Source organism: Camellia sinensis, chromosome 4, assembly GCF_055761805.1.
Source record: "Camellia sinensis isolate YWXY chromosome 4, ASM5576180v1, whole genome shotgun sequence".
Taxonomy (NCBI): Eukaryota; Viridiplantae; Streptophyta; class Magnoliopsida; order Ericales; family Theaceae; genus Camellia; species Camellia sinensis.
In genome coordinates, this window is record NC_138964.1 from 200,725,661 (window position 1) to 200,739,816 (window position 14,156).

Below are 14,156 nucleotides of genomic sequence, written 5' to 3' on the forward strand. Positions count from 1 at the left end.
TACCAAATGTTAGTGGGGAAACTGTTTTAAAAACTGGAGAACGAGTCCATGCATTGCTACATATATAGTACAAAATAATTTTTGTTGCTTAATCAGTTCATGTCCAACTAAAATTGTGCCATTAGTGAATACTATCATGTACACATTTCAAATGACAAGAGTGTAATAGGACTAGTCCTTGGCAGAGTAACAAAATAACTAATAAATTTTCTAAATTTTACGTTTAAGAAAACACATAAAATGAACAATACAAAAAAAAATTAAATAAAAAATATATTGTTAATACAGAGAAAGTGATAATTCATTTCATCTCCCCACTTAGAAGGCGCGCAAAGGTAGTTCTTTGCAAATTTTAAAAACACCAAGAACAATGACAGTATTTGCTACAAAAAAGCAACAGAGGACCTGCATTTTCTTGCTAGTAAGCAACACCTAATGTACCCTTCAACGACTTAGAAAGAAAGAACGTCTAAGAAATCTAAGGAATTATAGTTGTTAATCACATTCCGTGCATAAATATCATACTAAGTTTTGGAATCGATGTATCAACTGTGTAGTCAATTGGTATCCATAAATTTCAGCAAGCTATACATACATCGTTGGATTTGAACCAAAAAAAAAAATTTATAATTGGACATGTCTATCAAAAATGTCGAAGCATCATACTAAATAATATTGTTGACATAAACCATCCAAATGTTGTCCATCACATAAGCCATCCATGAATCCTAACATTGTTTCAATTTTTTTTTCAAAATACATGGGACAAAAAGTAACACTGTTCGCAAAAGTATGGGACAAAAAGTAACACTGTTCGCAAAAGTATGGGACAAAAAGTAACACTGTTTGCAAAAAAAAGTAACAGTGTCAGCTAAATCATTGGCCTTGCAAACTTTGTTCAACCATCATTGTCTGTGTCCATTTGTTGGCTGTCATCATGGTTGGACCCATTAGATTCCTGCTCACTATCATTAGAACTAGTTGAATTCTCAAAATCTTCACCACAAAAGGCTTTCCGCATTTTTTTTAGCTCTAACTTGACCTTCCTCATGTCTTTCTTGTGCTGCAACTCCATCCGGTTCAACATGGACACAGCCTCGTACAAACGAGTTGATATGCTCTCCAATGAAGTAGGATCTTGTCTTTCACGGTGCTTTCGACTTTGCCCTTGTGTTTTCCCATACGTTCCACGACCTATGTGGCTCATCTGCCCCTTCCATTCATCATCTGGTCGAGTCAGTACACAAAGCCCAAGTAGCATATCAGTCACAAGGAGGCCGAATGGTAATGCTGCATGTGGATTGTTAGCTTTTGCGACAGAATCCACAACTTGCCAAATTATCTTCGGAACATCTAGAGGGCTGAAATTATGGACAGCATACAACATGAGTGCTCGTTCATGGTCAAAAGTGGATTTCACCCCCCTTGGGTCAAGATTGTACCACAAGATAAGATGAAGAACGGCAACGTCAGGCTTCAGGAACTTTACATGATACTTGTCTTGTGGTATGACTCCTTCAATGTACAAATCATCAACAATTTGGGCTTCATTAGGAAGGTCAACACCAGGAAGGTATGGATATTGTGTTTTGTCATCATGTGTTGGTCGCTGAATGTCTAAGAATTTTGATATGCAATCCGCAGAAAACACCACATCTTTCCCCCTCAGTTTTGTTTTCAGAATCAAGTTCTCTGTATCAGTTGGCTTTTGTATGCTACCAAAGAATTCCCGTACCAGGTTGACATTAGCCTTCCCTTCCCGTTCGATTAGGTTTTGGATATGCAGGTGGCCCACAATTGCTGGAATATCAGTATGAGTTAACTCCTTCAACTTGACAGCCCGCTCTACCGTAATAGCCCGTTTAGCAAAAATACCAAGGTCAACGTGAGGAGCTTCCGCTTTTCCTTTACTCGGTTTTTTTGTTGTCTTTTTCCGTGGCATCTTCAAGTTTGATTAGTTGCTGCTCTGAATCAAGGAATATTACCCAATAATCACGGACAACTTCCACAGATTCCCGAGTAGAAGCCTAACACAAAAAATAGTAGATAAGCAATAGTTATTGTGCAAAAACTAACTACAAGATATAAGAAAGTAAAACAAAAAATCTAACATGGGAACTTGCTATAAGAACTAACAAGAAAGAGCACATGCTTCAGGGGAAAAAAAAATTGGCAGAACAACAATACCAGCTGGCTCCTATTTCTGAAATTAAGTTCTTTTTATTAATGCGTAATAAAAGCACAGTCAGAAATTGAAAGAGAGTTCATCTCATTCAAAAGCACAGTCAGAAATTGAAAGAGAGTTCATCTCATTCAAATTGCACTAACGGCTAGGAGTGGATTGATACCATACAATAGTACAATCAAATTTAAATTTAATCCAATAGTGTTCCAATACAATTAAGAGCTTCTAAGTTTGTGTGTTCAACTACTAACCTCAATTGCACCCTTATATAGAAACTTCTTAGAAGACACCTATATAAAAAACAAATATAATGCCATTTTGTGTTCACATACCTCAGAAGCAGCAGAAGGAACTGAGTCACTTTAGGAGTGTTCACATGCCTTATATAGTCACTTTAACTGTACTGTTAGGACATTTTTCGTCCATATTTGGGGAAAAATAGAAACTTCAGCTGGAACATTATCAACAACTGAAAAGATTGTTTCTGGTTTGGCGAGCGTTTTATTTACAGAAAATTTACTCTTTAAGATGGGTCAAGTAACACAAGAAACTATTATATATTTATTAGAAAACAAAAAATTACAACAGTTCTTTTGTGTGGTGCAAAGCAATGGTGCACGTTTAATCGTCCCTAAAAGTGAACACATCTAGGAAAATGAAAAAGATAACAATTGTAGACCCTAAATTCCCAACCAAAAAAGGTGAAGTTTAGATTTGAAAAGAAGAAATGAAATAGGTATAGAAAACCAGTTACAAAACACAAAAGTGAAACTTGCTATACTATAGAACATTAATGTACAGTATTTCATTCCAAATCTGTTAATCCCATAACCGTTGTGAAGATTCTCTCTTAACAATTCTTCCTTCCATCCTTTTATGACCTTGTCGATGAATCCCTCAATTCTGCTCTCCAAATCATTGTTAAATTCGTCTTTATCATCATCCTAACCAACAACACCATCGCTACCATTGTCATCATTTTCTTCATCGTAACCATCCGAACCATGATAAATGGCTTATATATTTTTGTCATCGTCATCATTGTAATTGTCGTTGTACTTGCTGCCGTGTTGGCTGCTCTGCTCCTCATAGGTACTGTCTGTGTATTCGGTGTGCTCTTCCTCTACTCCATAACGAAAGTGGAGGACAGGCAAGAATGGATCAAGTACATCAGTAGATGATGGGCTGTAACTTTTGACAATAACGACGCATATAGCATGAAACACCAAAAACATGAAAAGACGACTACATGAAAATCCGAGAATTTTGTGATATAATGTCACAGAGAAATTTAGAAGTGCCACATAAGTAGCTGCACATAGAATGAGCACTAGAAGTACTGGTAACCAGACAAGTCTCACGCCATGTGTTGCGTACAATTGGTTGATGTGGGTAACCATTTTATAGGTCTATATCAGACTTATGGAATAGGCAAGAGATATTTTCTCAGAAAGTGAATAGGCAAGAGTTATTGTTCTCAGAAAGTTTAAATATAATATATTCTCAGTTTACATTTGAGATATAGACAGATTGATCAAGTCTACTCTAGAAAAGTTGAAATTTTCAAGCATAAACTAGGAAGTCTCTCATCATCTCTTGGCATTGCCAAGACAAGTAGAAAGTATGAGCTTTTCATAAATAGAGAGGGGGGAGAGAGAGAGAGAGACCCTCATATAGCTCTGATCGGGATTTGCTGCACCTTCTACTCGAATGATCGTCAGTGGGACGATGACGGCGTCGGAGTAGGGCGACACCGGTGGGAGGATGGCAGACTGAGGTAGTGCCACCAATGGCAGCAAGAGATACAGGTATTAGAATCATAGGACTTGAGTGAATCTCCAGATTATTTGGTTGCGTTGAATATATATCTTGCATTTATTTTTTTATGAGATTACATATTTGAAAATAATTTTTTTTAGTAAATTTAACGTTTGGTTAGATGGAATGGATAGAATAAATAAATAAAACACTATTTTATTTTTTTTTAATTATTTACTAAGTAATAGCAATATTAAATATATCTTTAATATTTTAATTATTTTTAATTAGATTAAATAAAAATTTATTTTATTTTATTTTTTACACAATTAAATAAATTTATTTTTAAGAAATTAAATAAATAAAATATCAATAGAAATATACATTATTTTTTTAATTAAAATTTTAAATAAATTTGTTTTTAAAAATAATAATAATCAAACAATGAAATTAAATAATATATATATTAAATTTAAATAATGAAATTAAATAAAATATAAATAAAATTTTAAAATGAAGATTATTCCATGATTCGGATCTCTTGTGTGAGCAAATAGCCAAATAAGCTCAAGTCCTAATTTGACTGCATCAACAGCCTCAAGTCCAAAATTTTCTTAGATGCTTTTAGTTTTAAGGAAGTACATTTGCAAAGTTGGTTTAATGGTACGCTATTGTTTGAATGACAAGTTGGGTTCATGTTACTAAATTTTTTGTTGGGTGATGAAGTTGTTTATATTTTGACAATGCACATCTCCATCATCTCTTATTATACCTATACATCGATACCATACCATTCCACTATAAGCATAGTTATGTGTCACCTAACAGCAATGTCCACCATTGCTTACCAAGCAAACAGACAATTAAAAAAATCTACAAAAGAGAAATAGAGACAGTTCGGTATTATTAACAGTGATTGTTTGTAAAGTAATGGCATGAGCAACTCCCTATTTTATCAGCAATCAAACAAATTTTGAATGTTTTCACCTTTATTTTCAAAATTATTCTCCAAACTACGAAATTTATTAAGAATGCCTAAGATTAAAACAACTAAGACATTAACAAAACATAACTACTAGCCACTAATGTCTCCTTGTAAAAACAATGTTTCGATCACTGTAAGCCTCATCATGAAAGTCAACTACACTGGATCATTTGGATAAATTGGCAATTCATCGATATCATCCGTGTGGGGATCCAACTTTGTGTTCATGAATGGTTCACTGTCTGAGTTGCTACCCTCTCTGTGGCTACTTGAAGCCAATTTTTTACACGTCCGCTTCGTGTGTCCGATGCTCCTACAGTAGCAAATAATGCATAAACGATTTTAATAATCATATGCATGTAACAGGATATTAAAAGGTCATACAATGAAAGTACCATACCTACAATACCCACACCGCCTTGGTTTTGGAGGTTTACCCATAGAAGATGTCCCTCCGGGGTTCCCTTTGGTCTTCACTACATTCGGATCACCAACGCCATATAGTTTGGGTGCAATATTTTTGTCCCCAGCCTCGGCGTTACATTCTTTTCTCATTGCCCAACGTTTTTTCATCTGCGATGTCAGCTGGAAAGCTATTTCCCTTGCCTCTTCAAAATCTTTGTCCGCGTGTGAGGCATAATATGACATTTCACTAAAACAGGAGCTGAGTATACCAAACCGAGCTGTCTGTGTTAGGGTGCTACAAATTTGGGTAAGACTTGGTTGTTGACACTTTGACCTACCACGTCTTGTCCATCTCTGCAAGACACAACTCGGTGGAATACACATTAATTGTTCAGATTTCATAACAGCAATCATGTGGCAGCAAGGGATGCCAAACGACTCAAACTTCAAGCAACAACATTTCATTGTGATATTAGCTGGAAAATACTCAACCGTCCACGTGCATGTTGGTGACTTGTACTCACCAAAACGGTAGGTGCGATGATCCTCAAGCTGAACTCTTTCCATCACAAACAATTTACCCTCTTTCCTGATTTCATGTTGAAACAATGAGAAAATCTTCCGAGTAAAGAGTTCAGCTGCATGTTTCTCCAAACTCCTCAATGGCGTAGTCAAAACCGGGAAACTATTCTCTGTTTTAGATTCTGTTTCTGCCTCATTAACACGCATTCTAGCAAGAGCCCTATCATACTGCGCTACAAATTCATACAGCCTAACCTTTTGGTTTAGGAATATATTGAAATATGCATTTATACCCTCGACACATTGAGTGCTCCTCATTCCAGCAAACATGTGACCACGGAGATATGCCTCAGCCCAATTATCACGCTTCAGATGAATATCCGACACCCAGTTATTGTTCTCCAACTTGTACTGTTTCACCATAGCAGCCCAGGCATTGTCAAACTCTTCAATTTTACATTTCTTCAACATCAACTGTGCAAAATCAGTTGTAAATTCTGGTATGTGGACATTTGTTGAGGCATTTTTCTCCAGATGCCAAGAACATAAACGATGTCTGCAGTTTGGAATAACTCTTTTGATTGCCTGACGCATTGCCCTATCACCATCTGTTACAACGGAGATGGGTCTTTTACCATCCATGGCCTCCATTAACATTTCCAGCACCCACGTGTATGTCTCCATTGTCTCATCAGGCAACAAAGCACATCCGAATATAGTTGTCATGAAATGGTTACTCACGCCAGCTAGAATTACAAATGGCTTCTTATATGCATTTGTACGATAAGTTGTATCAAATACCAATACATCACCAAATGCAGCATAATCCATTCGAGACCTACAATCTGCCCAGAAAATCTTGTCCAACCGGTTGTCCTTATCGACGTTGTATTTGAAAAAAAATAATGGATCTGCATCTAATTTAGCTGACAAGTATCCTAACGCACCCTCTGCATCCCCTTCTGCGAGTTGTACTTTGCGCTCAGCTTGGAATTGATTGTGCAAATCTCTATGAATGAAGCCCACCTTCTCATAACCCCCTGACTGATGGACCATAAAATCCATGATCTGACTCGTTTTCATACCCACATTGCGCATGGCCTTTGCTTGAGCTTGGTCTGCACTTGTTACAAACCTATGCGACCAAAGAAAAGGGACGCAGTGTGGTGCTGCCAACGGATGGTTGTGTTCCCCTACAAAGTGGGTCACAACATATTTCCTAGCTGTCTTGTCATAACGCACACGAAATGTGGCATTACAAAAAAGTCTAGTTTCTGCCCTAGGAGTTCTTACCCGTTCCACACGTTGCAAGTATTTCTTTTCTCTTACACCTTCCCTTGAACAAACCCATTTCCTACTCTCTACAAATTTGTTGTCTCCAGTAATTCTTTTTCTACTTCTTCGTACGCTAAAACCGATGACCTTAGCGTATGCATTGTAGAAAGTATAAGCATCATCCTCTGAATTGAATTTCATTTGCAACACATCTTCCTTAGTAAGCATTCGTAAACTATCATAGGTTTGGGAAGCTAACCCTTCTTTCACATCAACAACATCATCCTTGCCATCTAGAGCAAATTGATCATCAATTTCAGTATTGACCTCTTCAGGCCTACTACTTTCAGGTTCATCCATTGTATATACACTTCTAAGTACCCTATTAGCAATTAAAACGAAACAAGTCAACTAAAAAACACACATGCCATTGCGCTGCTATAATTTACATCTCCAGGACAAATAAATATAATAGCACACCTGCCAGTGCCTTGCAATCAATTTAAAAAAAAATTCAAACATGTCTGCAAGCACCCTACTAACAACTAAAACCAAACAAAAAACCAAAAAAACCACACCCGCCAATATTGTGCTACCAATTATTACTTCTTTATAGAAAATGAACAAATAAGCACACCAGTCCGTGCTATGCTATCAATTATATGCCAATAATAAAAAAGCACCTGTAAGTACCCTACTATAAATTAAAATAAAATTAATTAATTACAAACACACCTGCCAGTGTTCTGTTATAAATTAAAATCAAACAAATAAATAAAATAGCACACCCGCCCGTGCCCTGCTATTCGTTAAAATCAAATAAATAAATAAGCACACCAGCCAGTGCACTGCTATCAATTCAAAACAAATAAATTAAAAAACACAAAAGCAATTACCCTACTATTAATTAAAATGAAACAAATAACTAAAGTAGCACACCCGCCAGTGCCCTGCTATTCATTAAAATCAAAGAAGTAAATAAGCACACCAGCCAGTGCCCTGCTATAAATTCAAAAACACAGAATCAAGTACCCTACAATCAATTAGAATGAAACAAATAAATATAATAGCACACCTGCCAGTGCCCTGCTATTCATTAAAACAAACAAATAAATAAGCACACCAGCCAGTGCCCTGCTACCAATTCAAAGCAAAAAATTTCAAAAACACAGAATCAAGTACCCTAATATCAATTAAAATGAAACAAATAAATAAAATAGCACACCCGCCAGTGCCCTGCTATTCATTAAAAGCAAATAAATAAAATAGCACACCCGCCAGTGCCCTGCTATTCATTAAAAGCAAATAAATAAAATAGCACACCCGCCAGTGCCCTGCTATTAATTAAAACCAAATAAATTAAAAAGCATACCTGCTAATCCAACCGCTACGAAGGAAGGGATGTCGGAGGTATAGGTTTATTTTGACGTTAAGATGGAGTAATTGAGGACCTATGACAAACAAAAACAAAACATCGAAATTGAGTTAGTAAAGAAGACAATAGTTAAGGAAAGTAATGATTATGGCGAGAAAAGAAAGAATCTATATACGAAAAATATTTAACAGATTTTAGAACCCCATGCCATGTGAGTCAATTAAACAAAAATACCTTTAGATTGTATTTGAATCTTGCATTTATGGGCAAAAAGGAAAAACAAGGGAAAAATGACAAAATTTAATAGTTTAGTACACCATGTAATGCGAGTCAATTAAACAATAAGTACTGATAGGTTATGCTTGAATATTGAATTTGAATAGGAATTGTGAATAGAAACGAAAATAGACGAAATTAGACAATTTTTAATTCATGCCATTTTTTTACAACACTAAATGGTGGAACAAAGAAGTGGATGATCCCATAAAAAAAATGCTCATATGATTATGATGTTACTAGGCAAGCGCGCTTTCTATTGCCTACCTTGCTAGCCATATCATCAAAAGATGCATTACCTCCATGTTCACTGTTAATACATATTTTCCTATTTTCAAACAATGTCACAATCAATTTAAAAGGCTGTTGAGGCTTATGGATTAAGACTCACTTCGAAGATCAAGGAATGCAGCTTACAAGAAAACCTTGCAGCTTAAAAAAACAAAGGCTCGAGCCCAAGAAGCAAGGCTCGTATAAAAGACAAGCATCACACTTAGACTGATCTTATGCCTACAATGCATGCTTGTCTACCTAGCCTAATGCAAGCAACCTATACCGATCATCACAAACTTACTTTTTAACTATCCGTCTTGCTACTTTATTTCAACACATTAAGATACACACGTTCTACAAATCACACCACTAGTTATAGATATCCCTATTTTTACTTTTGCACGGTCAATTACAAGTTCAAATCATAACAACTTGGTAGCTAAATTAAATTTCTATGAACTTTGCACAAATAATTTGCTCCTCAAACATAGAATCCCAAAAATAGTTGTAAGACATTGGTGTCCTCATACACTGTTAAAAATCTCATCATTTCATAACTTTTATTATATTGTTAATACCTTGTAGATTTTCTAATGTAGGCCTTAGTCCTATCAAATTTTGGCATTTCATCGCCTCCAAGGTAACTCATAAACCATTTTAGAGCATCTCCAACCTTTCACCAATTCTTTCAACTAATTTGATTTCAAATTTGAGTAAAAAAAACTTGATTTTATATGAACTACTCAAATCCTTTCAGTAAAATCTTTTTAAACACCTTCCTCTTATCCAAAATTCCCCTTTTCATCAAATTTGATCAGGCCCATCTCCAATGCTTCTTCTTTTTTTTTTTCCCATGAAATTTTGATTTACTGTATTGGTTCTCAATTTGCTAAAAGAAATAACTCTCCCTTCATGAGATTTAATGAAATAATTTCAGATAATTTTTTAACGCTTTTGATGAAAAAAAAAACAAAAATAACTAAATGGATATTCAACTAAGTCACAATAACATCAAAAAATCCATTCGTTTCTCACTTTCCACAATTCCCAAACAATTGCTAAAGGTAATACATCCCAAACCACTGTAATTTTCTTTCTAATAGGAAAAACAAGCCAGCACAAGAGTAATTGTTACAAACATAACAGATTTCAATAAACAAATAAAAAATTACAGTCTCATATCAGTTACATGAGTACAAAATTCAATCACCCACAAATCAGATTTCACACACTTAAGCCAAATTTGAAGTGTATATATGTATATATATATGAAATCAAAACAACTACCAAAGCAAACAAACATCAAAAACCTAAACCGATTCAATTCATATTTTGACATCCTTTTTATTAAGGCGAAAGCAATCGGAGCTGATAGATACTGTATAGACATATCGATTATCAATGCTAAATTTTATATTTAGTGTAAAAGAGATGAAAAATGAGACAAAATTTTATATGAATTAAAATTTTAAGGGAGCACAGTGAATTTCCTTGTGAATTATGGCAAACTTATGAGTTTCCTTCTCATAGTGCAGCATTATTATTTTCTTCATCTCCTAATTCTCTTTTGTCTTGTTTTTCAAATGCCAAATCAAGAACCTCAGCAAAACTCTTGCAGGAGGAGTTATGTTGTCTAAGGATGAAGCATGATGAGATCCTTCAAAGAATTAACAACATGTGGTACTGGTCAATAATTGTGAATGTGCATGAAAAAATAAATATCACAATGGTCAAAATCCTCCAAATACCATTTTTATTAAAAAGAAAGTCACTATAATGAATCGTGATGAACACCACATTGGGTTATAACTGAATATCACAATGGGTTGTGACCAACTTATTAAATTAAATACAATTTAAAATTCGTTAGGTTCTCAAGTCAACTATTAGGTCAACTCGGTTGGTTTAGAGTCCTAATCTTAATAACTTAACAGTGAACCAATGCTGAACTAACACATGAAGAAAGAAAACTAATTTGCAACAAATATGGTGATGCATCTAGACACAAAACACATATTTGTAAATTATATGTATATTAGCAGTAGGCCCTTCTACCTACTATAAAATAAAATAATGGCAGGCCCTTCTTAATCTGGTGTTTTTTTTTTCTGTAACAGATTTGACACACTGTTTTGGGTACTTTATTGTAAATAGAACTTAAGAATTTCATAACTTGTATATTCAAGAAGATGTAAAAAAAATATACAAGTATAACCATCTTCTCAGGCAAAAACAAGTTTACTTCCTAAAACAGTTTAATGCAGGATATGCAAATACAAATACGAAAACTTTAAGATTATGTTCGGATCATTGATTATATGTGGAGGCCAACAAAGGAAAAGAAAAGGAAAAGACGAAAATAAAGTCAAAAATATTTATTTGTTTCAATATTTCCCTTTCCTTGATAAATCCAAATTTCATAGCTAACATAAAATTTTCATTATGATGTGATCATCATCATGAAAATTAATGTCGCCTTTGGCTCTACTATGCATATAATATGTGCAAACAACTAAAAAAACACTCTTTACATTGACAATCGATACAAATAATCAAAAAGCAAACACAAACATGCGATGTTAAATGGAGGGCACAATTGTGGGTAGAAAGTATTTGAAGTGTTAAATTATGTTTCTAGAAACAGTTATAGTACTACTTTTGAATAAGATACTTATCACCAACTTGAGATAAAAGGTTCATGTATGTTCATTTTATGGTTAAACTAAATTCTCAAGAAGTCAATGTGTCATTCCTCTGAAAAATCCAAGTAGGTCTACCTTTTTGACAACTTGCAAAGCAGATTACCACTAGAAAACAATTAAAAAAGAAAAAGAAAAAGAGGCTAAGTTACATACAAAAGGAAAGTAAATAAATAAATAAATGAGAAGACAACAACTTTGAATACATCCATAGTTTTTTGAATTCAAGGACTGCTACTATGTCCTTAGCCTAATTTGTGTTGTGGGCTTCTATTTAAGGCTTAAATTTTCAAAAATTTCATTGTCGCGCATGTTATTCTTGTCATGAAATATACAAAATCTCTCTAAAAGTAGACTTTTCCACGAACATTCCTAGCTTTTAAGGATATCAAAAAGTAAATCCAAGTGCATAAATGATTTTCACATAATCATTCATAGTTGTCATACCAAGTAATCTGACTATGAAGATTCCTTGAACCAATACAACATTCTCATAAATCTTATAAATACCCAAAATTGGATAACTCTTACAACACTTCACCTTTCTTGGCTCAAAGGTTTTAAGTATTTTGTGTTCAATCTCTCTTCATATTGTGGTCATGTTGTCTATGTTCTTCAGGTTCTCTCTTTGCAGCAAAAACCATAGCTAATCCTTCTCACGATATGAGCTTCGCAATCCTTCTACTATATATACAAACGTGAAAGGGGCACTTTGAAGAATGGGAAGCAAGAATCGATACAGGAAATGGGGGTTAACAAAAGGGGATTTCGAAGAAGGGAATCAAAACAACTATCAAAGCAAACAAACATAAAAAACCCATAACCAATGTTTGTTTTCCAAATATATATGAGATTAGGATGGAATTGTCTCAATGGCTCTCTTGTTCTATTGAGCCAGTTAAATCAATGGCATAAAAAATGGTGGTCAAAAAAATATCGGGCAATATACATGATATTACAAGAAATGTTGTTGTACTTGATTCAAGGTAAAAAAATTAGTGTATTGGAGTTCTATTTTGATTGGAGACAATGATGCAAGGGAAATTGAGAGAGTTCACCAACTTTTTATGATTTGTTGCATGAGTAACAAGACATAATTAATTTGAGGAGCAAGGCTACTAGTGAATCTACTACGAGTTCAAATCAATGTTAGTAAAAGTGTGAGGCACACTTAAGCACAAATACCTCCTAGGCCCTAAATGCAAAGTTCAAAGTCAAGCCTGATTGACATAAAATCAAATTTTTCAAAAATAATGTATTATGACAAACGATTCATAATACATAATAAATAAATAAAAAGTTATAGAAAATCAAATAACAATATATTTAACCTTTTAGCTAACCTCTCCAAAATACTGATAAGGTTGTGTCAGCAACAATCGATACAGGAAATGGGGGTTAACAAAAGGGGATTTCGAAGAAGGGAATCAAAACAACTATCAAAGCAAACAAACATAAAAAACCTAAACCTAATATTTTCCTATTTTTATAAACAAACCCAGTGAGTTCACAAACGTGGACTCACAGTTTCAAAGAAAGGGATTGCGGCGGTCTAGGGTTTCATACAATGGACATGGAGAAAGGGGGAGAGAAAAAAATTACAGAGAGAGAGAGAGAGAGAGAGACATACCTTCAGGCGAAGTCGATGGTGGGTCGTCTTCGCAGGGATGGCCTTCGAGTGATGGTCTTCGAGGGCGAAGAGGGAGGGTCTGCGTGCTGTCTCCCTTCAGGCGAAGTCGATGGTGGGTCGTCTTCGCAGGGATGGCCTTCGAGTGATGGTCTTCGAGGGCGAAGACGGAGGGTCTGCGTGCTGTCTCCAAAACAGAGGGGTTTGGGGAAAAAACTGAAACAATTTGAAAAAAAAAGTAACCGGTTGAAGGGGTTGCCAATATTCCAAATCAAATTCTTCATTGGCTGAGATTTATTTGTGAAAATCTAATGGCTTAAAATATATGTGTATATGATGTGCACATCTTATTGAGGTGCACATCTTAACAGCTCCCAAAAAGAAATAGCCAACAATATCAAATACCTAATATTAAATATCGGTTAGTACCAAGTCATTCTCTACTGTAGCACGGGTTAGGCTAGTACCAAATCATACTTCCAAAGCTGTTACAGGGCCCGAAATTTTCAAGTTCGAATTTGCTCAGAATCCAAAACGACGTCATTTTGGATTTTTTTTTTTCTCTTCTTTTTTTTCTTTCTCATTGTTTTGAAGATGAAAAGAGAAGAGGAAGCAGAAGTAGAAGTAGAAGAAAAGAGAAGAGGAAGAAGAAGAAGAACATCAACATTTTCATCAACAGCCAACATTTTCATCAACATCATCAACACATCATCAACATCTTCAAATCAGATACACTAAAAAAAATATATATATATATCAACAACATCTTCTTCATC

General features: G+C 34.8%; 2 protein-coding genes across 2 annotated transcripts; both read right to left on the reverse strand.

Moving 5' to 3' along the window:
* Positions 1-636: 636 nt before the first annotated feature.
* On the reverse strand, positions 637-13,753 carry LOC145789821 (uncharacterized). The gene is made up of 3 exons (XM_082867308.1): positions 13,384-13,753; positions 8,503-8,581; positions 637-2,027 (listed from the first exon to the last, which is right to left on the reverse strand). The coding sequence occupies exon 3, from the start codon at positions 1,940-1,942 to the stop codon at positions 899-901; it is 1,044 nt and encodes a 347-aa protein (XP_082723434.1). The 5' UTR covers positions 1,943-2,027; positions 8,503-8,581; positions 13,384-13,753; the 3' UTR covers positions 637-898.
* LOC145824374 (protein FAR1-RELATED SEQUENCE 5-like) lies at positions 5,085-7,490 on the reverse strand. The gene is made up of 2 exons (XM_082924016.1): positions 5,329-7,490; positions 5,085-5,241 (listed from the first exon to the last, which is right to left on the reverse strand). Exons 1-2 carry the CDS (start codon positions 7,488-7,490, stop codon positions 5,085-5,087), a joined length of 2,319 nt encoding a protein of 772 aa, XP_082780142.1.
* Positions 13,754-14,156: the final 403 nt, after the last annotated feature.

Bases quoted from the DNA above. Each gene is read 5' to 3' on its own strand.
- LOC145789821 (XM_082867308.1), bottom strand. From the start codon at position 1,942: ATGCCACGGAAAAAGACAACAAAAAAACCGAGTAAAGGAAAAGCGGAA.
- LOC145824374 (XM_082924016.1), bottom strand. From the start codon at position 7,490: ATGGATGAACCTGAAAGTAGTAGGCCTGAAGAGGTCAATACTGAAATT. The intron at 5,242-5,328 runs GTATGGTACTTT...TTGCTACTGTAG, and splicing joins AGGCGGTGTGGGTATTGTAG to GAGCATCGGACACACGAAGC.